This window comes from Amblyomma maculatum, chromosome 1 (assembly GCF_055883805.1).
Source record: "Amblyomma maculatum isolate TAMU_Amacu chromosome 1, ASM5588380v1, whole genome shotgun sequence".
Lineage (NCBI taxonomy): Eukaryota > Metazoa > Arthropoda > Arachnida > Ixodida > Ixodidae > Amblyomma > Amblyomma maculatum.
Window position 1 is genome coordinate 115,752,416 of NC_139344.1, and position 24,991 is coordinate 115,777,406.

General features: G+C 48.5%; 3 protein-coding genes and 15 non-coding genes across 18 annotated transcripts; all 18 read right to left on the minus strand.

The window, feature by feature from the left end:
* Positions 1–1,802: 1,802 nt before the first annotated feature.
* Positions 1,803–1,874, minus strand: TRNAQ-CUG (transfer RNA glutamine (anticodon CUG)). The gene has a single exon. It is a non-coding gene; the product is annotated as a tRNA-Gln (tRNA).
* A 3,943-nt stretch (positions 1,875–5,817) lies between these two features.
* On the minus strand, positions 5,818–5,889 carry TRNAQ-CUG (transfer RNA glutamine (anticodon CUG)). The gene has a single exon. It is a non-coding gene; the product is annotated as a tRNA-Gln (tRNA).
* A 5-nt stretch (positions 5,890–5,894) lies between these two features.
* TRNAE-UUC (transfer RNA glutamic acid (anticodon UUC)) lies at positions 5,895–5,966 on the minus strand. Its single transcript has one exon. It is a non-coding gene; the product is annotated as a tRNA-Glu (tRNA).
* Positions 5,967–6,048: 82 nt separating this feature from the next.
* Positions 6,049–6,120, minus strand: TRNAQ-CUG (transfer RNA glutamine (anticodon CUG)). Its single transcript has one exon. It is a non-coding gene; the product is annotated as a tRNA-Gln (tRNA).
* Positions 6,121–6,125: 5 nt separating this feature from the next.
* TRNAE-UUC (transfer RNA glutamic acid (anticodon UUC)) lies at positions 6,126–6,197 on the minus strand. The gene has a single exon. It is a non-coding gene; the product is annotated as a tRNA-Glu (tRNA).
* Positions 6,198–6,226: 29 nt separating this feature from the next.
* LOC146203567 (uncharacterized) lies at positions 6,227–7,887 on the minus strand. The gene has a single exon (XM_084588842.1). It carries the CDS (start codon positions 7,804–7,806, stop codon positions 6,295–6,297), a length of 1,512 nt encoding a protein of 503 aa, XP_084444968.1. The 5' UTR covers positions 7,807–7,887; the 3' UTR covers positions 6,227–6,294.
* Positions 7,888–9,879: 1,992 nt separating this feature from the next.
* On the minus strand, positions 9,880–11,156 carry LOC146203568 (uncharacterized). The gene has a single exon (XM_084603144.1). The coding sequence runs from the start codon at positions 11,134–11,136 to the stop codon at positions 9,880–9,882; it is 1,257 nt and encodes a 418-aa protein (XP_084459270.1). The 5' UTR covers positions 11,137–11,156.
* Positions 11,157–11,274: 118 nt separating this feature from the next.
* TRNAQ-CUG (transfer RNA glutamine (anticodon CUG)) lies at positions 11,275–11,346 on the minus strand. The gene has a single exon. It is a non-coding gene; the product is annotated as a tRNA-Gln (tRNA).
* A 5-nt stretch (positions 11,347–11,351) lies between these two features.
* TRNAE-UUC (transfer RNA glutamic acid (anticodon UUC)) lies at positions 11,352–11,423 on the minus strand. The gene has a single exon. It is a non-coding gene; the product is annotated as a tRNA-Glu (tRNA).
* Positions 11,424–11,500: 77 nt separating this feature from the next.
* Positions 11,501–11,572, minus strand: TRNAQ-CUG (transfer RNA glutamine (anticodon CUG)). Its single transcript has one exon. It is a non-coding gene; the product is annotated as a tRNA-Gln (tRNA).
* Positions 11,573–11,577: 5 nt separating this feature from the next.
* Positions 11,578–11,649, minus strand: TRNAE-UUC (transfer RNA glutamic acid (anticodon UUC)). Its single transcript has one exon. It is a non-coding gene; the product is annotated as a tRNA-Glu (tRNA).
* An 85-nt stretch (positions 11,650–11,734) lies between these two features.
* TRNAQ-CUG (transfer RNA glutamine (anticodon CUG)) lies at positions 11,735–11,806 on the minus strand. The gene has a single exon. It is a non-coding gene; the product is annotated as a tRNA-Gln (tRNA).
* Positions 11,807–11,811: 5 nt separating this feature from the next.
* Positions 11,812–11,883, minus strand: TRNAE-UUC (transfer RNA glutamic acid (anticodon UUC)). Its single transcript has one exon. It is a non-coding gene; the product is annotated as a tRNA-Glu (tRNA).
* A 20-nt stretch (positions 11,884–11,903) lies between these two features.
* On the minus strand, positions 11,904–13,122 carry LOC146203575 (uncharacterized). Its single transcript, XM_084585720.1, has one exon. It carries the CDS (start codon positions 13,120–13,122, stop codon positions 11,980–11,982), a length of 1,143 nt encoding a protein of 380 aa, XP_084441846.1. The 3' UTR covers positions 11,904–11,979.
* Positions 13,123–14,863: 1,741 nt separating this feature from the next.
* On the minus strand, positions 14,864–14,935 carry TRNAQ-CUG (transfer RNA glutamine (anticodon CUG)). The gene has a single exon. It is a non-coding gene; the product is annotated as a tRNA-Gln (tRNA).
* Positions 14,936–14,940: 5 nt separating this feature from the next.
* Positions 14,941–15,012, minus strand: TRNAE-UUC (transfer RNA glutamic acid (anticodon UUC)). Its single transcript has one exon. It is a non-coding gene; the product is annotated as a tRNA-Glu (tRNA).
* A 77-nt stretch (positions 15,013–15,089) lies between these two features.
* On the minus strand, positions 15,090–15,161 carry TRNAQ-CUG (transfer RNA glutamine (anticodon CUG)). The gene has a single exon. It is a non-coding gene; the product is annotated as a tRNA-Gln (tRNA).
* A 5,059-nt stretch (positions 15,162–20,220) lies between these two features.
* On the minus strand, positions 20,221–20,292 carry TRNAQ-CUG (transfer RNA glutamine (anticodon CUG)). Its single transcript has one exon. It is a non-coding gene; the product is annotated as a tRNA-Gln (tRNA).
* Positions 20,293–24,991: the final 4,699 nt, after the last annotated feature.

Genomic DNA, 24,991 nt, shown 5'->3' on the forward strand with positions numbered 1-24,991 from the left:
AGGCATTTTTTTGCCTTGTTCGCAGTCGCGAACCGCATTTAGCCGAGGGTAACCACCTTTAGCAGGCTTCGACATTCGAAACTGGGTTTGTGGGCCCGCGAGGGCACAGGGGGGTTTACGGAGCTTCCCCCAAGCGCATTCCCATAGAGGAGCCGAGCGCCAGGCCGGGGAACGCTTGTACCCAATTTTTACCGGTGGGTATCCGGCGGTGGGTTTCGAACTAGCCACCTCCCGCAGCCGAGACGGGCGCCCTAAACATTAGTCCACGGCTGCGGTGTCAGACACTCAGAGGCTGTCAGAGCATCTGACTCTGACACAGGGCTGGATGATACAACGAAGTCTGGCAGTGCGTCACCCAGCCACAGTTGCATTACTGTCCGCAAGAAAGCGTCGTTTTGGTCCCGAAGGAACATAAATCTCGACACAAGTTCCCTAATGAACAAGTGAGCCAAACCCAGGCCGCCGCTTTTCACAGTCCGAGAAAAATTTGTGCGGCTTGTCCTCTCCCAACTCGACCCCCAAATAAACACTGCAAACACTTCGGCGGCGGCTCACCACAAACACCGCCTGGCAGCTGATTCTCCTCGACGCTTTCTTCGTGCGGACGTTTCTGGGCAATTAAGGCTTCTGTCTCCGGCCCAACCTCCATGGCATCAGTACACGGAGGCTCAGCACTGAGATGCTCCTGAGCGTCAGAAAAATCGTTTACAACTTCTGACGCTTGTTTTGACGCACCTTAATGTTCCTGTGACGGATCTTGCAAGGCTTGCCGAGTTTCTTTCACATGACTGGGGACCGTCACCTTATGCTTTGTTAAAACAGTCATGGAATGCGAGTCCTGTTTTGTTGACTGACCTCTAATGTAAGCAGCCTCCTCCGCATCCGCCTCGTCCATAATCATAATTAACTCGGACGAGTCTTCGCTGGTCCCAGGTCCGGCAATGCTAGCGTAGGTACGTGCACACTGGCTGTCTTCATGCCCGAACCGTCGACAGGTTCCGCAGCGAGGAACCCCGCACTCTGCGGATGTGACCCGTACTCCGGCAGCGTAGGCACAACGGGGGTTTGCCTGGCACAATGACGAGCGCCAGCTCACCGCTAACATTCAACTGATATGGCAGGTCGTCAAGCTTCATGCCAGCTTTCAGCTTCAGCGTGACGAGTCTAGTATTGGAGCCCTTATCTAACATACCTTTAACACGCCAGCGCTCCGGGGAAACTTCCGACACCTTTCCGTACGGCGCAAATGCAGCACGAACATCCTCGTCTGGCACGTTGTGTAGCAGCCAGTGAAGTTTGAGTCGCACGCCCTGGTTCGCCGGGTAAATCACCAAGCAGCGACAGTTTTTCACACACAGCTCACCTACACTTACAATCTTGTTCACCGCTTCAGTATCCTTGAGAGTGACGGCCCAGACGTGGCTCATCTGATACGCCTCCATTGCGATAACATCGGCGATTAGCGATGAATCATCCCGGAAATCTTCCACCCGGTACGGGCGGGCCCTGATATCGGCGTGCAAAAAAAAAAAAAAAAAAAAGCGGTATTCAAAACAAACCGACCTGTTGGCAGTGCAGACAAAACAACCTGGCAAGTATTGTCATGTTCAGCAGTCCTGTTACCGCGGCCTGACATGGCCGCTGAAGCCGCTCCTGAGGAGCCCTGCAACCTGCGTCCGTTCACTGGCGTTGCCGGAAGCAGAATGTGTGATACTAGACCACGCCGGAACACAACGAAGAGGCTTAAACGCATGCACAGGCGGCTCCAAAATCAGTTGGAAAGAACAAAAAAAAAGCAGAACAGGTCTCACCGAGATTTGAACTCTGATCGCTGGATTCAGAGTCCAGAGTGCTAACCGTTACACCATGAGACCGTACATTCCGACGCCGGGAATTGTGGAAAACCAGTTTCCTCCCCCTTCTCCGCGACCGGTCACGTACCCAAGAATAGATTCCAAATTCTAAAACATAGAGAATGTCGTCGCTGACTGTCACACATACCAGTCTGACCTTGAGCGCCGCCTCCAACAGCATGAGGAAGCTATCACCCAAATTGATGCCAAATTCAATAGCCTCAATACTCACGTCAATGTTCAGTTCGAACGCATCCTTAATTTGATCTCCACCTCTCAGACTTCATTGCAAGCCATCACGGATTCTCTTCCACCTCCCCCAAAGAAGCGCGATGGTACGCCACAGCGCAATCAAATTAGTTAGATGTCAACATGGAGAACCTCAATATAATTCAGTGGAACTGTCGCAATCTCAATACTAACCGCACTCCATTACACCAGTATCTTCTTACTCTCCCCTCTCTGCCCCACTTCCTTCTCCTCCAGGAAACTCGCTGCTCCGCTAACGTCCCTGGCTACCGGGCATTTCACTCTATAGCTATACTAACCCCCTCTCTTCTATCTACGTTCGCCGTGACCTCTCGGTAGCAGCCCTTGAAATTCCTTCATCGCTCCAATCCTACCTAGTGGGCACCCTCTACTATCTTCCTCAGGCTCACCTCAGCCTGGCACTGTTGTCCTTCTACAGCCCCCGCACTCACGCCACACATTTCACGGCCTTAGGTAAATTTCTTAACACATTGCCCTCTCATACGGCTATACTTCTCTGCGGCGATTTTAATGCCCCGCACATACTATGGGGTTATCCGCAGACCTTTCGTGCTGGCCACCTACTCCACTCTATGGCCCAACAAGCTCACCTCACTCTCCTCAACACCCCCGGAGTGCCCACTAGGGCGGGCACCTTCTCCCAACGCCACACAACCCCTGACCTCACTTACTGTGCTGGTCCTATATCACCTCAGTGGTCAGCCACTGCCGATACCCTTCTTAGTGATCACTATATTATTTTCATCTCCGTCCCTCTTCGAATACCCACCCGCTCATGCAGCGCATTCGACATACTGACTGGCAGGCCTTTCGCTGTCTCCTCTCCTCTGCCTCCTTCACGTCCTATGAAGAGCGGACTAATGCCCTTCTCCAAGCGGATTCATCCTCAACTCGCACGAAGACCGCTGCATATCCCACTTCTGACCCCGATCTCCATCTCATCAGGCTATGGAAGCGTCGCAAAAAGCTTCTCCGAATCGCCAGACTGCAACCCCGCAACATCCAACTGCAGACCACGCTTTCAAAGTTGCGAGACGATATCGTGACATATTGTGCTACGCTTGAGGATTCTCGTTGGAATACCCTATGCAGCAATCTTGACACGGCGCTCCATAAAAAATCAACCTAGACTCTTTTTCGAACCCTCCTTGGTGCCACCCCTGCTCCTGCCCCGACTCTTGCTAAAGCCCTAGCCATAAAGTCTCCCGATGAGGTTTTCGAAACCCTTGCAGATCTTTATTTCCCACCCCCTTTGTCCCCCTGTTACCCTGAATACACAGGCTGTGCAAGCAATGACCTCGATGCCCCTTTTACACTGCGCGAGCTTGAAGCTGCACTTCTTACTAACGCCACTCGGTCGGCTCCCGGTGAAGATGGAATCACTTACTCCGCTCTTCGCAATCTTCCCGATAACGCAAAAGAGCACTTTCTCAACCTTTATAACACCGCCTGGGAAGAAGGCTCTCTGCCATCGTCCTGGACTTCCTCACTTATTTCTCTCATTCCTAAACCTGGTAAGCCTCCAGCCCTTTCAAATCTCCGGCCCATTTCTCTGACCTCCTGTGTCGGCAAGACGATGGAAAGAATGGCGCTCACTAGGCTTAATAGGCATTTGGAGGTTTCAAACTCGCTCCCTCATACCCTCATTGGTTTTCGTTCCCGCGTATCTGCACAGGACCTTTTCCTTATACTCCAGCATACTTTCTTAGCCTGTGGTAGCTCTCAGCTTCATGCCCTGGTCACAGTCGATGTCCGCAAGGCATTGGATTGCGTCTCCCATGACCATATTCTTACCTGCCTTTCCAGCACCGGCTGCAGCTCCTGAATGTATAACTACATTCGAGCTTTTCTTTATAATCGCGAGGCCCGTTGCCGAGCATTGAACTTCACTTCTACACCCCACTGTCTCTCCCGGGGTACCCCGCAGGGTGCTGTTCTTTCACCCACCCTTTTTAATATCGCCATGGTTCCTCTCGCGGTTCAATTATCGTCTATTCCCGATCTTCAGCATTTTTTTTTACGCCGACGACATCACTCTGTGGTGCTCGCGTGGATCTCCTGGTCACGTTCAAGACACCATTCAGCAGGGATTTGATATTTCTTGCTTTCTTGACCATGTAGGTCTATCTCCCGCGCCCGAGAAGTCAGAACTCCTACTTCTGACTCACTCTGTTTATCAACGAGCTCACAACTCACTGATATCCCTTACCTTGGGCGGCTCCCCCATCCCCAAAGTTTCTCAATGCCGCGTTCTTGGCATGCCTCTGCATGCCGCCAAAAATGTCCGGGCTCTCCATGCGGCTGTCGCTACCTGTCAGCCCGTCACCCATTTACTTCGCCGACTTGTGAGACGGTCCTCTGGCCTGAGGGAAGCTCACGCCTGTTGACTGGCTCAGGCGCTGGCTCTTAACAAATTCCTTTACTTTATACCATATCTTTCATTCACCCAGGGCCAGCTAGACACACTTGCAAGAGCTCTTTACGGCCTTTATAAAGCTGCTCTTTGTCTTCCCATAACCGCTTCCACCGATAAGCTTTATGCCACCGGGCTTTTTCATCCTCTTCACAGTCTCCTCTCCCTTCACCATGACCGACAGATAGCTCGCCTCTCCGGCACAGTTCATGGACGCTGGCTTCTAAACCAGGCTAACATTTCCCCCATCCAGTCAGTCCCTCTGCCAACTCCTTCCCCTCCAGAGGCCACAAACCTCCGTATACTTCCTCTTCCTGCCAATATGTCACCGGTCCTGCATGATGGCCGCCGACATGCTGCTGCCTCTCATCATAGACCGCCCTTCAATACCCATGGGGTCGCTTACACGGATGCCTCATATGTGGCTCATCGCGGGTCCGGAAGCCAGGTCCTCTTTCATCCTCGTCTATCTACCCCGGTCACACGCACTAGGTGCCCCTTTCTCCACCCTCCGGATATTATCTCGCTTGAGGTCCTCTCCATCATTCATGCAATTCAAAGTTTCCATTCTCTCCCACCTGTGCCTCAGTATATTATATACACTGACTCCCAGGCTGCTATCCGTGCAATTCAATCTAAAAGTCTAACACGTCATCTGTCCACGGAGCTCGAGGTTGCACTCGTTGCGCTGCAGCCCTGCCCCGTCTTCCTCCGATGGATCCCTGGACACTCGGGGATTGACGGCAATGAGCTGGCAAACCAACTCGCCCGTAAAACTCGTAACCGGGCGCCGTTAATCCTCTGGCCAAGATCCTTGGAGGGCGGGTCGAGAGTGTCTCTTCGCGCCACCATCAGCGAATACTACAATACTGCTCGCTTAGACCGCAAGCTCTACCCCGACCCTCATCCTAATCTTTCCGTTCGGGAGGCTCATATCCTTTGGCAAATACAGTTGAACACACTCATAACCCCTGCCAGGCTATATCTCTACAAATTCCGTCGCGATCCATCATGCCCCAACTGCCCTTCCCCTTATGCCAACCTTTCACACTGCCTATTTTCATGTCCGGCAATCGGGATTCTTTCCCACCTCCTCCCATACTGTCAGGACCTGGGTGGACTGGCTTGGTGCTGAGGGTGAAGAAGAACAGCGCCTGCTCATCCAGCAGGCTATCGATGTATTAGGCGCCTAAGTGTTGCGCCTCAATAAAGTCTTGTACTACTACTACATGCACAGGCGGCTCCAAAATCAGATGGAACGAAAAAAAAAATCAGAAGAGCAAGTCTCACCGAGATTTGAACTCGGATCGTTGGATTCAGAGTCCAGAGTGCTAACCGTTACACCATGAGACCGCACATTCCGACGCCGGGAATCGAACCCGGGCCTCCTGGGTGAAAGCCAGGTATCCTAGCCACTAGACCACGCCGGAACACAGCGGGGAAGCTTAAACGCATGCACAGGGGGCTCTAAAATCAGATGGAAAGAACAAAAAAAAAAAAGAACAGAAGAGCAGGTCTCACCGAGATTTGAACTCGGATCGCTGGATTCAGAGTCCAGAGTGCTAACCGTTACACCATGAGACCGCACATTCCGACGCCGGGAATCGAACCCGGGCGTCCTGGGTGAAAGCCAGGTATCCTAGCCACTAGACCACGACGGATTTTTTTTTTTTTTTTTTTTTATTGCCTGCTTTGACAAATACACTGCAAATATATACAGATAAAACACTGTGACCATGCCGTGGTCAGCGTGAATGCTTAAAACTTCTTAAAATGAACAAGTTCATCTAGGACGCCAATCCAGTCTGGAGGTTCTGGCAATGTACGGTAAACATCTCGTAAGTACAAAATGCTTTCAATGAAATTCTCCCTGACTGGACGGACGTTTACATCGGCGTGCCTAACAGCCATCCTTGTTCGCCATATGCTGTGGAGCCCCAGAACCATGATTAGATCATAAGGAATGTCTCCATCGTTTTCAATTGGTAGAAAACGGATTCCGTACGGTGTTATTGGTAGGTCTTTCTTTAGAGTCCTTTGCAAGATGTCCCAGTAGAAGACTGGATCCCAGCAATCAATAAATACATGATCTATTGTTTCTGGTTTCTTGCATAATATACAGTTAGTTGTCCATGGAACGAATATTCCCTTTTCCTCTAACCAAGTCTTAACTGGGAGCGTGCCTGTATGAAGTTTAAAGAAGAAGGTTTTTATGCTGAGCTTAATATTCATCTTTTTAACTCTCTTTAAAACATCATTTCCTGGGCCTCCACAGTATATTGTTCGGTACCTGGGTGTTGGCAACATTGTATCCAGTAGGTCTCTGTACAGTTTTTTCCTTTGCACTGAACTTAAGTACTCAAGGGAAAATCGAGCCTTTAAGATTTGTACTGCAAGTACAACTTCTCGCCAAAACCCAGTTACTGCGCGTCCACCGTCATTGCATGATGAAACAATAAATCCAGGTAAGGCATTGCTTAAGTGCACTTGCATTACTGTGCGCAAAAAGTAGTCTTTCTGGTCCCGCAGAAAAATAAATCGCGACACAATTTGTCTTAAAAACAGGTGAGACAGGCCTAATCCACCATTACAAACAGAATGAAACAAATTCGTCCTACTAGTACGTTCCCAACTTGCCCCCCAAATGAAAACCGCGAACACTCTGTGAATTTTTTGCAGATTTGTGCGTTTCATGAACAAAAATTGGAGTACGAACCACACCTTGGATATCAAAAAAAGATTGCAGACAGTCGCGCGGGCAAACATGGACAAATTACGGCCTTGCCAGCCTTGCGCCTTTTCCCTGACCCTTTCTGTCTCTTGACGCCAGTACTGTTCGCTATCTTGATAGCTATCAAGTGGCATACCCAGATACTTCGTAGGCAACGATGTCCATCGCATGTTTGCAAACGTTTCCGGTCTTTCGTACCAGTTACCATGCCAAAAGCCAGCCGATTTTTCCCAGTTAATCTCACAGCCAGTTGCGGTGCAAAAACCGCCAGCAACCTCGACTGCCTCACTTACGCTTTGTCGGTTCACACAGAAAATGGCTATATCATCCGCGTACGCAAGTACTTTCACTTCAGATGCTTGTAGCTTGAATCCACGGATTCTTTCATTATTAATCAGGCTTAAACAAAAGGGCTCTAGATACAAGGCAAATAGAAGAGGGGACAATGGACATCCTTGCCTCACTGACGATCGCACGGCTATTGCGTCAGTAAGACTTTTATTTACAATAATACGGGTAGAGCACCCAGCGTATGCCATTTTGACTCCATCTACGATAACACTTCCGATATTTACATGCTCTAAAATGGTGAAAAGGACGTCATGTGAAACGTTGTCAAATGCTTTTGAAAAGTCAAGCTGCATCATTGCTACATGTCTTCCGTCTGCATCACAACACTCTAAAACGCATCTTGCTGTGTGTACATTCGTACAGATAGTGCGGCCCTTAATGCCGCACGTTTGGTGTGGACCTACCAACTGTTTAATGACACCTTGCACCCTCCTTGCCAACACTTTCATAAACAATTTATAATCCACATTTGTGAGGCTTATAGGCCGATAGGACTCCACCGATAGAAGTTTGACTGCGTCATCTGATTTAGGAATTAAGACAATATGTGAAGCTTTGAAAGATGGCGGCATTTGTTTAACATGGTATGCTTCCTTTATTACGCAGTACAATGCCCTGCTGGCTTCTGATTTGAATTTCTTGTAAAAAGCAGCCCCTAATCCGTCAGGACCGGGTGATTTTCCAGCGCTTATTTCTTCTATAGCCTGCTCAATTTCAAGTACACTGATTGGTTGCTCAAGCCTGGCTTTAACTTCATCCTCAAGCCTGGGCATGGTCTGCAAAAACTGACTTTCGAATTGTTCTTTCCTTTGCTTAGCCCGCCCAAGTAGCTCACTATAGTACTCTGCAAACGCTTCTTTGATAACCTCGCATTCTGTTGCAACTTCGTTATGGTGAAGTATCTTTTTAATTTTGTTTTTTTCCGCGTATCTTTTCTCGTCACCGAGTGAGCGCTTGTTCGGTGTCTCGCCAACCCATAATCGCTCTGCTCGTGCTCGCACAATAGCTCCCCTATATCTTTCTTCATCGATAAGCTCAAGTTTATTCTTAACTTCTTTAATCTGCTTCGACCACAATCCAGGCGTCCCGCTATCTAGGTTCAGCAACAAATTGAGTTGACGGTGCAGATCTTGCTCGTTCTCTTTACTGACATGTCGTAAAATGGTTGCTCTTTCTATTGCTTTCATTTTTATATTGTTCTTAAAACTTTCCCACTCACTCATCCAGTCCCCTGATTTTGTCGCAAACAGTGCGTTGAACATTTCCTTTACTTCGTTCACATAGCTCTCATCATCCAAAAGTTTAGAATTAAATTTCCAAAGCTCCCAGTTAAATTTAGATTTATTTTCCTTTGCTCCTATGCAAAAAACTACTAGGCTGTGATCTGTAAAAGACACGTGCTTAACTTCATAACTTCGGCACAGAGGCGCGAGTTCTAGGGAAATGTATGCACGATCTAGCCTCGCATGGCTTTCTCTTTGGAAATGGGTGTACTGGCATTGTCCATTAGGTGACAGAAGCCAACCAACATCTTCTAGATGATACTCTGTGGTTAACGTCCTTAATAAGTGTGCGCTGGGGTCCTTCACAGGCTGAAGTTTTACGCGATCTTCAGGCATACATACACAATTGAAGTCACCCACCATAACAACACATCTTTCACCCTTCAAATGCTGTTCGAGCTGCTCGAAGAACAACCTACGCTCCCCTTCCTTATTAGGTGCATAGACGCATATCATACGCCATTCCAAATTAGAGAAGGAAAAATCAACAACAATCAGGCGTCCAGAAGGGCACACTGTGACTGCCTCCTCGACAATGCCCAGACTGTTGCGAATAAAAATAACACATCCTGCCGAATTGCCAACAGCATGACACACACATACATTGTACCTATCTCTGAATGGTTGCACCATGCGGTCCGTTTGTTCTTCACTTTCTACCTTCGTTTCTTGTATAGCGACCAAGTCCAATTCGTTTTCAAGAAATAGCCGACTAACTTGATATTGCCGCCGCCTCGCTGTCATTCCGCGAACGTTTAAGGTGGCTATACGTAACGCAGACTGGAGGTTTACTGCCATTTAATTGCAAAACAAAAGGACCGCACAGCGCTTACCACGGCAGTCTGGGAAGCAGTTGAGCATGTGCACTTGCTTTTTTGGTTGAGCCCGTAGCCACTGCGAAGAGGCCTTGCTTCTCGGTCGAAGCACCTTGAAGGGTTTGTCCAGTTCCTTGTGCACAAACTTCACAATCGCTCTTTGCTACGAGGGCGGTGTCCCGACCGTATTCCGGTCGAGGGAGATGTTTGGCTTCGGTCTGAAGCTAGGTCGCCGTGGCATGACGGCTTTGGGGGGCGGTCCCTCGTTGTTAGTGTAGTCAAGGCCGTCTCCTGCTCCCACGCTGTCCCCGTGCGTTCTTTTTGAGTTCACAGTTAATTCCATCGGCTCCCGCTGACTTCCATTGCCTGCGGCTGACGCTGCTCTTCGGTCACTACTAGACGCAGCCTTCGTAACTTCAGGTGACTGCATGCCGTCCTGGGTGTGTTCGTCTGGCTGGCCCTCCGACAAGGTGCTCTCGGAGGACTTCTCAGCAGCCTCCGAAGGCGTCTTTACTTGTGTAGCAAGTGACTGGCTTTTCGTGTCGCGGCTTGCGGCCTGCGTGGAGCCTTCAGAATTTTCGCAAGACGCGTTAGGGCATCGCGTGGACACTTCTAGCCGCCCTTTCGCTGCTTCCTCGGCGTCGGCTTCATCCATAATGAGGTCTGAAGCGTCCTCTTGTTGCAGTGGTCCAGTAACACTCGCGTAAGTTTTAACGCACATGTCCTCCCGATGACCAAAGCGCCTGCATCGGGTGCAACGAGGAACACGACACTCGCGTCTAATGTGCCCCGCAGTCCGGCACCGGAGACAAAGCGGAGCTCTGCCCGGCACTACAACCAGAGCCAACTCGCCTGCTACGCGGAGCTGGTGCGGGAGGTCATCCACCGAAACACCGGATTTCAGCTTGAGCCCAATTACTCTTGTCGTTGATGCTTTGTCCGCAACGCCACTGACACGCCACTTTTCTTTCGAAATGTCCGTTACCTTCCCAAAAGGTGCCAGGGCAGATCGCACATCGTCGTCATGGACACCGTAGACAAGCCAGTGCAACTTCAGCCTCACGTCCTGGTTCATTGGGTCGATGATGACGCATCGTCGTTCCTTCACCTTGAAATCACGCAGGGCCAACATTTTCTTCATCCCGTCTCCGCTCTTGAATGTAAGCGCCCAGACGTGATTCATCTGGTACGCCCCCAAGGCAATCACCTCGGGGAGCATATCCAGACTATCCAACGCATCGCGGAAGTCTTCCACGCGATACGGCCGACATCTCACATCGGCATGCAGAAAAACAGTATTTAAAACATTCCGACCTGATGGCAGTTGAGGCAAAATGACTTGATAATCCTGGTCCGGTAAGTCCGCAATCCTGTTTCCGCGACCCAGCTGGGCCGCTGTTACCGCTCCGTCGGAGCACATGATGGCACGTCCGTTCGCCTCGGCGGCCGGAAGTAGAATCCCCACTAGACCACCCCGGAACACAGCGGGGAAGCTTAAACGCATGCACAGAGGGCTCTAAAATCAGATGGAAAGAACAAAAAAAAACAACAGAAGAGCAGGTCTCACCGAGATTTGAACTCGGATCGCTGGATTCAGAGTCCAGAGTGCTAACCGTTACACCATGAGACCGCACATTCCGATGCCGGGAATCGAACCCGGGCCTCCTGGGTGAAAGCCAGGTATCCTAGCCACTAGACCACGCCGGAACACAGCGGGGAAGCTTAAACGCATGCACAGAGGGCTCTAAAATCAGATGGAAAGAACAAACAAAAAACAGAAGAGCAGGTCTCACCGAGATTTGAACTCGGATCGCTGGATTCAGAGTCCAGAGTGCTAACCGTTACACCATGAGACCGCACATTCCGACGCCGGGAATCGAACCCGGGCCTCCTGGGTGAAAGCCAGGTATCCTAGCCACTAGACCACGCCGGAACACAGCGGGGAAGCTTAAACGCATGCACAGAGGGCTCTAAAATCAGATGGAAAGAACAAAAAAAAAAAAAAAAAACAGAAGAGCAGATCTCACCGAGATTTGAACTCGGATCGCTGGATTCAGAGTCCAGAGTGCTGACCGTTACACCATGAGACCGCACATTCCGACGCCGGGATTCGAACCCGGGCCTCCTGGGTGAAAGCCAGGTATCCTAGCCACTAGACCACCCCGGTTTTTTTTTTTTTTTTTTTTTATTGCCTGCTTTGACAAATACACTGCAAATATATACAGATAAAACACGGTGACCATGCCGTGGTCAGCGTGAATGCTTAAAACTTCTTAAAATGAACAAGTTCATCTAGGACGCCAATCCAGTCTGGAGGTTCTGGCAATGTACGGTAAACATCTCGTAAGTACAAAATGCTTTCAATGAAATTGTCCCTGACTGGACGGACGTTTACATCGGCGTGCCTAACAGCCATCCTTGTTCGCCATATGCTGTGGAGCCCCAGAACCATGATTAGATCATAAGGAATGTCTCCATCGTTTTCAATTGGTAGAAAACGGATTCCGTACGGTGTTATTGGTAGGTCTTTCTTTAGAGTCCTTTGCAAGATGTCCCAGTAGAAGACTGGATCCCAGCAATCAATAAATACATGATCTATTGTTTCTGGTTTCTTGCATAATATACAGTTAGTTGTCCATGGAACGAATATTCCCTTTTCCTCTAACCAAGTCTTAACTGGGAGCGTGCCTGTATGAAGTTTAAAGAAGAAGGTTTTTATGCTGAGCTTAATATTCATCTTTTTAACTCTCTTTAAAACATCATTTCCTGGGCCTCCACAGTATATTGTTCGGTACCTGGGTGTTGGCAACATTGTATCCAGTAGGTCTCTGTACAGTTTTTTCCTTTGCACTGAACTTAAGTACTCAAGGGAAAATCGAGCCTTTAAGATTTGTACTGCAAGTACAACTTCTCGCCAAAACCCAGTTACTGCGCGTCCACCGTCATTGCATGATGAAACAATAAATTCAGGTAAGGCATTGCCTAAGTGCACTTGCATTACTGTGCGCAAAAAGTAGTCTTTCTGGTCCCGCAGAAAAATAAATCGCGACACAATTTGTCTTAAAAACAGGTGAGACAGGCCTAATCCACCATTACAAACAGAATGAAACAAATTCGTCCTACTAGTACGTTCCCAACTTGCCCCCCAAATGAAAACCGCGAACACTCTGTGAATTTTTTGCAGATTTGTGCGTTTCATGAACAAAAATTGGAGTACGAACCACACCTTGGATATCAAAAAAAGATTGCAGACAGTCGCGCGGGCAAACATGGACAAATTACGGCCTTGCCAGCCTTGCGCCTTTTCCCTGACCCTTTCTGTCTCTTGACGCCAGTACTGTTCGCTCTCTTGATAGCTATCAAGTGGCATACCCAGATACTTCGTAGGCAACGATGTCCATCGCATGTTTGCAAACGTTTCCGGTCTTTCTTACCAGTTACCATGCCAAAAGCCAGCCGATTTTTCCCAGTTAATCTCACAGCCAGTTGCGGTGCAAAAACCGCCAGCAACCTCGACTGCCTCACTTACGCTTTGTCGGTTCACACAGAAAATGGCAATATCATCCGCGTACGCAAGTACTTTCACTTCAGATGCTTGTAGCTTGAATCCACGGATTCTTTCATTATTAATCAGGCTTAAACAAAAGGGCTCTAGATACAAGGCAAATAGAAGAGGGGACAATGGACATCCTTGCCTCACTGACGATCGCACGGCTATTGCGTCAATAAGACTTTTATTTACAATAATACGGGTAGAGCACCCAGCGTATGCCATTTTGACTCCATCTACGATAACACTTCCGATATTTACATGCTCTAAAATGGTGAAAAGGACGTCATGTGAAACGTTGTCAAATGCTTTTGACAAGTCAAGCTGCATCATTGCTACATGTCTTCCGTCTGCATCGCAACACTCTAAAACGCATCTTGCTGTGTGTACATTCGTACAGATAGTGCGGCCCTTAATGCCGCACGTTTGGTGTGGACCTACCAACTGTTTAATGACACCTTGCACCCTCCTTGCCAACACTTTCATAAACAATTTATAATCCACATTTGTGAGGCTTATAGGCCGATAGGACTCCACCGATAGAAGTTTGACTGCGTCATCTGATTTAGGAATTAAGACAATATGTGAAGCTTTGAAAGATGGCGGCATTTGTTTAACATGGTATGCTTCCTTTATTACGCAGTACAATGCCCTGCTGGCTTCTGATTTGAATTTCTTGTAAAAAGCAGCCCCTAATCCATCAGGACCGGGTGATTTTCCAGCGCTTATTTCTTCTATAGCCTGCTCAATTTCAAGTACACTGATTGGTTGCTCAAGCCTGGCTTTAACTTCATCCTCAAGCCTGGGCATGGTCTGCAAAAACTGACTTTCGAATTGTTCTTTTCTTTGCTTAGCCCGCCCAAGTAGGTCACTATAGTACTCTGCAAACGCTTCTTTGATAACCTCGCATTCTGTTGCAACTTCGTTATGGTGAAGTATCTTTTTAATTTTGTTTTTTTCCGCGTATCTTTTCTCGTCACCGAGTGAGCGCTTGTTCGGTGTCTCGCCAACCCATAATCGCTCTGCTCGTGCTCGCACAATAGCTCCCCTATATCTTTCTTCATCGATAAGCTCAAGTTTATTCTTAACTTCTTTAATCTGCTTCGACCACAATCCAGGCGTCCCGCTATCTAGGTTCAGCAACAAGTTGAGTTGACGGTGCAGATCTTGCTCGTTCTCTTTACTGACATGTCGTAAAATGGTTGCTCTTTCTATTGCTTTCATTTTTATATTGTTCTTAAAACTTTCCCACTCACTCATCCAGTCCCCTGATTTCGTCGCAAACAGTGCGTTGAACATTTCCTTTACTTCGTTCACATAGCTCTCATCATCCAAAAGTTTAGAATTAAATTTCCAAAGCTCCCAGTTAAATTTAGATTTATTTTCCTTTGCTCCTATGCAAAAAACTACTAGGCTGTGATCTGTAAAAGACACGTGCTTAACTTCATAGCTTCGGCACAGAGGCGCGAGTTCTAGGGAAATGTATGCACGATCTAGCCTCGCCACTAGACCACCCCGGAACACAGCGGGGAAGCTTAAACGCATGCACAGAGGGCTCTAAAATCAGATGGAAAGAACAAAAAAAAAACAGAAGAGCAGGTCTCACCGAGATTTGAACTCGGATCGCTGGGTTCAGAGTCCAGAGTGCTAACCGTTACACCATGAGACCGCACATTCCGACGCCGGGAATCGAACCCGGGCCTCCTGGGTGAAAGCCAGGTATCCTAGCCACTAGACCACGCCGGAACACAGCGGGGAAGCTTAAACGCATGCACAGAGGGCTCTAAAATCAGATGGAAAGAACAAACAAAAAACAGAAGAGCAGGTCTCACCGAGATTTGAACTCGGATCGCTGGATTCAGAGTCCAGAGTGCTAACCGTTACACCATGAGACCGCACATTCCGACGCCGGGAATCGAACCCGGGCCTCCTGGGTGAAAGCCAGGTATCCTAGCCACTAGACCACTTTTTTTTTTCTTTTTTTTTTTTTTTTATTTTATTGCCTGACTTTGACACAAATACACCGCACTGGAACTCAGAACAACATGAACAAAGGAATAATATATGTACACAAAACTAGTTCGCGTTGCCTAACCCCCACTGAGGGGCAGGCATTGTCATGTTAAAATTCCTTGAGCACCGTCAAAGGTTCCAGCTTTGACAGCCACTCAGGAGCACATGGTTGCAATTTAAGCACTTCGAGCCATCGCTGCACACTTTCGCGGAAATACATGCGGGCTGGCCGTGCATCTGGATCGCAGTGATAACCAGCCATTCGTGCGCGCCATATACTGTGGAGGCACATTAACATAACCTGGTCTAACGGCATATCATCATGTTTATCCAATGGTAAATACCTAATGCCATGGGAATCAAGTGGCAACTGCTTTTTTATTGTCCTTTGCAGAACATCCCACAAATATACCCCCTCCCAGCAATGCAAAAATACGTGATCTATTGTCTCTGGCTGTTTGCAGATGAGACATTGGGCCCCCCACGGTAGGAACATACCCTTTTCCTCCATAAATGATTTTACACACAAAGTACCGGTATGTAGCATAAAGAAAAACGTTTTAGCTCCCGTAGCAACTTGCATTTTCTTTACGCGTTTTAATACATTACTTTCTGTGCCTCCATAGTATAAAGCTCGGTACAAGGGCACCGGGAACACCATTTCACAGACATCCTTGTATAACGTTCTCCTGTTAACATTACTTAAATACTCTTTCGAAAAACGTGCGCTTACGAATTTCACGCTCACAACAATTTCCCTAAAGAATCCAAAAACAGAGCCCGGCATACATTGAGTATAAACTACGAAATCAGGCAACGCTCGACCAAGTCTTTGTTGACACACTGTGCGCAGGAATGGATCACTGGCATCCCTAAAAAACATAAACCGGTTGACAATCTGTCGCACAAACAAATGACCCAGACCAAGCCCCCCATGCTTCACCTGCCGGAACAAATTTGTCCGACTGCACCTCTCCCAACTCGACGCCCAAACAAACACCGCAAAAACTCGATGCAATTTTTGCACATTTACACGGGAGCAATGCAACACTTGCATAACATACCATAGCTTACTAATTAAAAACAGGTTGCAAACTGCGGCTCTTGCAAATATTGATAATTGAGCGCTTTTCCATTTCTCCGCTTTTTCACGGGTTTCTTTGACCTGCTCTAGCCAGTATGGCTCGCTTTCCATGTAAAATTTCAAGGGCACACCCAAGTACTTTGCAGGCGTTGTAACCCACGATACATTAGCGAAAGTGTCGGGGGTCAGCTGCCATTCTCCGTGCCAAAATCCCAGGCACTTACCCCAGTTAACTTTACTCCCTGTGACTTTGCTAAAATGTTTTACCACATCCACTGTCCTTTTTATACTCTCTTTATTCACACAAAATACCGCAACGTCATCTGCGTAAGCCAGCAATTTGACTTCTGACTCCTGCAGTCGAAAACCATCAATGTCATTGTTTTGTAGGATGCTTAAACACAAACTTTCAATATAAATGCCGAACAAAAGAGGGCTGAGGGGGCAACCTTGGCGCACTGAACGTCGTACGTTGATGGGGGCCCCCAGTGACTTATTGACAATTAATCTCGTAGTGCAGTTACGGTACGCCAAGGCCACTCCCTCTCGAATAACAGAGCCGACATTAACATAGTCTAATATACTGAACAGAATAGTATGCGCCACACAATCAAAAGCTTTCTCCAAGTCCAACTGCAGTAACGCAACACATGCATGAGTTGCATCGCAGTATTCGAGCACACTTCTCGCTTTGTGAATGTTCTGAAAGATAGATCGCCCTTTGATACCGCACGTTTGGTGAGGGCCCACTAGTTCGCATATAACCGTTTGTAGTCTGCCAGCAAGCACCTTCATATAAATCTTGTAATCAACGTTTGTCAGAGCAATGGGCCTGTAAGACGACAACTGCCTAAGCTTATCTGGTTGGTCAGTTTTCGGAATAAGTACTGTGTGCGACGATCCGAAAGACGCAGGCAGTGCCTTCAGTTCATACGCTTCATTAAATAAGGCACACAACAAAGGAGATAGCTGTTCCTTGAACGCTTTATAAAAAGCCGCACTCAGGCCATCAGGCCCGGGTGATTTCCCTGGGTTTAAATTTTCTATTGCCTGCTGCACTTCTTTTTCGCTTATTGGCCGCTCCAGTCTTTCTTTTTGTTCCTCGTCAATTTTTGGCATCACGTCAAGAAAGGATTCTTTAAAACGGTCCAAATAAACCTCTCGGGAAGAAAATAGATCTTCATAATACTCCCGGAAAGCTTTCGCGATTCCTTCGTTATCGGTTTCTGTGCGTCCTGCCCAATCTACCTCTGCCACGTGATTTCGCCTTGCATTTGCTTTTTCTATTCCCAACGATCTTTTTGTCGGCGACTCATCCATGGCCAATTTTTCCGCTCTTGCACGCACTAACGCTCCTTGGTATCTGTCTTCTTCTATCAAGTTAATCTGTTCTTTTATTTTTCGAATATCCTCTATCCATCTGCCGGGTGCCTTACATTCCTGTTCGTGTAGTTTTGCAAGCAAAGCCTTAAGCTGGGTTTCTGTAATTTTCTTCTCGTACACCAGGCAACTTGATCTGTCAATGGCTTTAATTTTAATCTGTTCCTTGCACAACTCCCACTGTTTCCAGATTTCGAGCAAAGTCCCTGGCCTCACTTTAATCAATTCATTCAATACCACGCGTCTAAAGGCATCATCATTAAGCAATTTATTGTTAAATTTCCATAACTCCCAGCTAAATGCATTGCTTCGTTTTTTGGTGCCGAATAAGCATTGCACCAAACAGTGATCCGTGAATGTCATAGGCACAACTCGGTATTCATTGCATGAAGGAATCAAATCCAGCGACGCGTAAATTCTGTCCAGACGCGCGTGGCTAGAACCTTGGAAGTGCGTGTACTGAACGGCACGCGGTCCTTCCAAGCAATCAGCCACATCCTCCATATTCCATTCGCTTGTTAACTGGCATAACATTTCAGTGCTCTTGTCTCTGAATCCGCGTGTGCTGGTTTTGTCTCGAGCATTCAGTACACAGTTAAAATCGCCCAGCAATACTACCTGCCTTTCCGTACTTAACTGCTGCATAACATTCTCGAAAAAACACTGTTCTTTCCTCCACACAGTTAGGAGCGTGCACACAAATAATGCGCCACTCAACACCGCTGTATACACAATCAGCCACTACACACCGTCCAGAAGAGCATGAGGAGTAGCCCTTTACAACCAGACCAGGCAGCTTTTTGACAAACAATACACACCCGGCCGATGTCCCAACTGCGTGGCTAACAATGGCGTAAAATCTAGCCGTGAAACGTCGCACCATGCTCCCGGTCTCTTCCTCCCCGTCAACCTTAGTTTCTTGCACGGCAAGCACGTCAATATCGTGGTCAATTAAGAGCCGATGCATCTGGCTCTGCTTCTTTTTGCCTGCCAATCCCCTGACATTTAACGTGGCTACTCTTAAGGTGGTTTCGGGCGCCATTTTCATCAAGGGTGAAGAGACCGAAAGCATGGTGCTTACCTTTCCCGTCTAGCGCGTTGCTAGACGCCGTCGTTTGATCCATCCCCGTCCGGTGCGAGCGGCTGACCCGGCAGCAGGGGCACTTTATCCGCTACCCGTCTCTCTGATGAAATGTTTGGCCGCGGACGTAGCGTGGACCGCCGGGAGTGCCCCGTTTTTGCTGGTGGCTCGTCGACGCTGGGGGCTGACGCCTGGATACCTTCGGGTTCGGACTGTGTGTGGGATCGCTTGGCTGGGGCTGGGACGCCTGGCTTACGAACACCGCTGGTGTCTGAGTGCTCCTCCCCATTATCCTGTTCCATGCCGTTTGAAGGCTCAAGTGACGGGCCTTCCTCATTGCTAGGGAGCTGAGGTGCAGAGTCCGCTCTCCCAACATCCCTCGCAGCATTGCCGCTTTCTGCCGAGTCCACCGACGAATCCGTCTCCCGTGTCTGCGTTCGCACCTCTCCGGCACCCTTCGCCGCCTCCTCCGCCTCGACCACGTCCATGGTGAGCTCCGCCGACCGTTCCGCAGTTCCATGTCCCGCTGCCGAAGCGTACGAAAGCACACAGGCTGCCTCGTCATGACCGTAGCGTCTACACTTTGGACAACGCGGCACCTTACATTCTCGTCGAACGTGACCGGTACCACGGCAGCGCAGGCACTGCATCGCTCGCCCAGGCACCACGACAAGGGCCAGCTCTCCGGCCACTCGCAGCTGGTGAGGTAAGTCATCGACCTTAATCCCGGGTTTCAATTTCAGGAGCACAGTCCTCGTGGTGGACCCCTTCTCCCTGACGCCTTGAACTCTCCACCTCTCCCGGGTCACCTCGGTCACCTTCCCAAAAGCCGCAAAAGCCGTCCGTATGTCGTCGTCTGCCACACCGTACAACATCCAGTGAAGTCGCAGCTTCACCTGTTGGTCCTCGGGATCGATAATGAGGCAACGGCGTCCCTTAACTTCGAGCTCCTTGAAAGCCGCCAGTTTCTTCGTTGCTTCTGTGCTGCTTAACGTGACCGCCCAAACATGGTTGATCTGATACGCCCCCAACGCCACAACGTCGGGGAGCGCACCAGCGTTGGCAAGGGCGTCGCGGAAATCCTCGACCCTGTATGGCCTGACTCGCACATCGCCGTGCAAAAAAAGCGTGTTAAAAACAACGCTTCCGGTGGGCAAAGTTGGCAGAATAATCTGATATTCGCTATCATCCATGTCCTCAAGCCTGTTTCCGCGGCTGGAAATGGCCGCTATCGCCGCTCCGCTGGAGCACATGATTCTGCCACCGTTCACTACGGTATCCGGAAGTAGAATGATCCTAGCCACTAGACCACGCCGGAACACAGCGGGGAAGCTTAAACGCATGCACAGAGGGCTCTAAAATCAGATGGAAAGAACAAAAAAAAAAACAGAAGAGCAGATCTCACCGAGATTTGAACTCGGATCGCTGGATTCAGAGTCCAGAGTGCTAACCGTTACACCATGAGACCACACATTCCGACGCCGGGAATCGAACCCGGGCCTCCTGGGTGAAAGCCAGGTATCCTAGCCAGTAGACTTTTTTTTTTTTTCTTTATTGCCGTGAAACAGAAAACAAAAATACACATGATAAAACACGTCAACTACACTTGAGCTAACGCGTACGCGGCTAAAATCTTTTCAGGTTCACCAACTCATCAAATAGACATTGCCAATGTGGTGGATCCTGCTGCATCCTGAAAGTTTCGCGTATATACACCGCACTTTCAATGAAGTTTTCACGCGCAGATCGTGTATTTATATCTGCGTGACGCACCTGCATTCGTGTTTTCCACAAACTATGGAGACCAAGAAGCATAATTAAATCATAAGGTGCATCATCGTTCTGCACTGGTAGGAATCTGATTCCGTACGGAGTTAGGGGAAGTTCCTTTTTAATTGTCCTTTGGAGGACGTCCCACAGAAAAACAGCATCCCAACACTGTAAGAAGACGTGTTCAATTGTCTCCGGTTTTTTGCACAACAGGCAATTTGTTGTCCATGGGACGAAGATACCTTTTTCATTCAGCCAGGTTTTAACAGGGAGCGTATTAGAGTGAAGTTTGAAAAGGAACGTTTTAGCAGATGGCCTCACGGGCATCATCTTTACTCTTTTCAAAACATCCTGCCCTGGGCCTCCACAGTGTATTTCCCTGTAAAAAGGCACCGGCAGCATCACGTCAATGAGATCTTTATACAGTTTTTTTCTGGGAACATTGAAAAGGTAATCAAAAGAAAACCGCACTTCCAGCAACTTGCACGAAAAAACAACTTCGCGCAGGTAGCCAGTCACAGTACCAGGCATGCTTTCACATGACACAATCCATTCAGGGAGCAGCCTCTGCAATCGCACTTGCATCACAGTTCTTAGAAAGGTATCTTTTTGATCACGCAGGAATATAAATCGCGAAACCACTTGTCGCAAGAACAAATGAGCAAGGCCAAGCCCGCCCCTTTTAACAGAAATAAACAAGTTCGTCCGGGCGGTTTTTTCCCATGTGGATGCCCAAATAAAAACAGCAAAAACGCGGTGCATTTTCTGAATTGAGGTTCGTGAGACACACAACACATTCATGAGGTACCACAGCCTTGAAATAAGAAAAACATTACAAATGGAAGCGCGCGAAAACATTGAGAGTTGCCTTCCTTGCCACGCATCCGCTTTTTCTTTCGCTCTGGATGTTTCTTCCATCCAGTGCATGTTGGCATCTCGATAACAATCTAAAGGCACGCCTAGATATCGCGTTGGGAGAGCAGACCATCGCAGCTTACAGAAGAAATCAGGTGTCACGTCCCAATCACCGTGCCAAAACCCAGAGCTTTTCTCCCAATTGATCTTACATCCGGTTTGATCACAAAATGTTTGGACGACACCCGTAACTTCACAGATGCTCTTTCTAGTTGCACAAAACACTGCTATGTCATCAGCATATGCCAGCATTTTCACGTGTGCTGATTGCAGCTTGAACCCTAAAATGCGATCGCTATCAATGATAGCCAAGCAAAGTGGCTCTAAATACAGTGCAAAAAGCAGGGGTGAGAGTGGGCAGCCCTGCCTTACCGATGAACGTACTGCGATGCTGTCAGTCAGTTCACCATTCACTATAATACGGGTCGTGCAGTTCGCGTAAGCCATTTTAACACCCTCCACTATGACTTTTCCAAGGTTAGAATGCTCCAAAATGGAAAAAAGAATTTCGTGAGAAACACGGTCAAAGGCTTTCGCCAAATCTAACTGCATCATGGCTATCTGACCACCGAGTGCATCAACACATTCTAGTACGGTTCTTGCGACATGTATATTCGTGGCAATGGATCGACCCTTGATGCCGCACGTTTGATGAGACCCAACCAGTTTTTTTATTACGCTTTGCAGTCTTTTTGCTAAAACCTTCATATACACCTTGTAGTCAACATTGGTGAGGCTAATCGGTCGATATGACCCCACCAACAGTCGTTTTTCCGGATCATCTGTCTTGGGTATTAGCACAATGTGCGATGTAGCGAAAGACAATGGAACAGTATTACGTTCATAAGCTTCAGTGATTACATCGAGCATAAACTGAGCCGCATACTGCTGAAAAGTTTTAAAGAAGGCAGCGCTTAGACCATCCGGCCCAGGGGCCTTCCCAGGTGTCAGGTCATCTATTGCAGATTCTATCTCCTGCAACGTTATCGGTGTTTCTAGGCGCGCTTTACTTTCGTCATCCAGTGCAGGCATCAGTCTTAGAAAGTCTGTTTGAAAGCCGCCTACAGTCTCAAGCTTAGCGCTAAGCAGTTCTTCGAAGTGCTCTGCTACCGCATGCTGAATATCTTTAGCATCTTCTGTGATATGGCCGCCATACCTTATACTCCTAATTTCTTTCTGGCAGGCGTATCTTTTCTCGTCTGTTAGGGCTCGTTTTGTCGGCACTTCTCCAGCCCAAAGTTTTTCAGCCCTTGCACGTATGACAGCCGCTGTGTATCTTTCGCTGTCGATTGTTTCCAGCTCACTTTTAAGCTCTCGTATTTTACAGGCGAAATGCCCTGGCACAGTACTTTCCATGCTCAAAAAAAGAGCAAGTTGTTCATTCAGTTCTTTTTCTTTTTCTTTCTCTTTGTATCGCAGCTTACTACTCTTTTCTATTGCTTTCAATTTGACCCACTCTTTGAAGCTGTCCCATTCCGCTGCAAAACTTACTGGTCGCATAGCAAGACGATTTTCAAACTCTGTCTTAACTTCAGTAAGGAACTCTTCATCGGCAAGAAGTTTGGCATTCAGTTTCCATAGGTACCAGTTAAAGCGCGATTTCTTTCCTTTGCGACCAAACACTGCACTCACGAGACAATGATCGCTGAAAGACACAGGTTTGACATCATATGCAGTACATAGGGAAACAAGATCTACCGAGGCATACACCCTGTCCAATCTGGCATGGCTATCTCGCTCAAAGTGCGTGAACTCTGGCTGGTTTCCAGTGGAGAACACACTACCAACATCCTCAAGGCTATACTCATGCACAAGTGCATTCAACAGCTCGGAGCTTCTGTCTCTTCGAGGTTTACACTTGGCCGCTCGGTCCACAGCTGCGCACACACAGTTGTAGTCACCAAGTACAAGCAAGATTTTGTCGACCTTCAACCACAACTCAATAGACTGAAAAAACAATTCACGCTCACGCCCTGAATTGGGAGCATACACACACACAACACGCCAGCATAAATTAGAGTAGGTAAAATCGGTAACCAAAAGCCGACCACTTGGACAGGCAAAAACGGACTCTACGCTTACTCCCAGCGTGTTACGTATAAATAAAAGGCATCCACCCGATACACCAACAGAATGGCATACACACACATAAAAGTTTGTTTGAAAAGAAGCCACCATACGGTCAGTGCTTTCTTGGCTCTCAATCTTTGACTCTTGCACAGCTGCTATATCTATATCATTATCCACAAGGAGGCGACTGAGCTGGCATTGTCGCCTTCTCGCTCCCAGTCCTCTAACATTCAAAGTAGCTACGTGTAACGGCGAATTAAGCTTGAGAGTCATGTACTAGAGAGAGACGCCAGTACCGGCATGGTGCCTACCTTCATGGTTGCGTGGCCTCCGCTTCTGACAAACAGCGGCGTATGCATGCATGTAATGTCCTGCCAGCAGAATGTCGGGATGCATTCAAACGAAGTCCAAGCCCATTGTTTCATTTTTGCTAACACACGCACCACTTGGTTGTAGAAGGTTCGTGACGCTGGTCGGTAGGCAGCCGACCCACAAATCATTCAGGTCTCCACAAAAACTACGGAGGCGGTTTCCCCGCCTGCCGCGTGTCAGCCGAGAAGTTCGGCTTCGGTCTTAACGTGGCTCTTCGGATGCCAGAAGTTTTCGGCGGCGGCTCACCACAAACACCGCCTGGCAGCTGAGTCTCCTCGACGCTTTCCTCATGCGGACGTTTCGCGGCAATTAAGGCTGCTGTCTCCGGCCCAACCTCTATGGCATCAGTACAGGAAGGCTCAGTACTGAGATGATCCTCAGCGTCAGAAAATTTGGTTAAGTCTTCTGACCCTTCCTTTGACTCGCTTTCATGGTCCTGGGATGGAACGTTCAAGACATGCCGAGGTTCATTCTTTTCATTTGAGACCGTCACCTTATCATTTGTTAAAACCGTCATGGAAGGCGCGTCCTGTTTCGTTGACTGACCTCTAATGTCAGCAGCCTCCTCCGCATCCGCCTCGTCCATAATTAACTCGGACGAGTCTTCGCTGGTCCCAGGTCCGGCAATGCTAGCGTAGGTTCGTGCACACTGGTTGTCTTCATGCCCGAACCGTCGGCAGGTTCCGCAGCGAGGAACCCGGCACTCTTTGCGGATGTGACCCGTACTCCGGCAGCGTAGGCACAACGGGGGTCTGCCTGGCACAATGACGAGCGCGAGCTCACCGCTAACATTGAGCTGATGCGGCAGGTCGTCGAGCTTCATGCCAGCTTTCAGCTTCAGCGTGACGAGTCTAGTTGTAGAGCCCTTTTCCAGCATACCTTTAACACGCCAGCGCTCCCGGGAAACGTCTGACACCTTTCCGTACGGCGCAAATGCAGCACGAACATCTTCATCTGGCACGTTGTGAAGTAGCCAGTGAAGCTTGAGTCGCACGTCCTGGTTCGCCGGGTCAATCACCAAGCAGCGACCGTTTTTCACA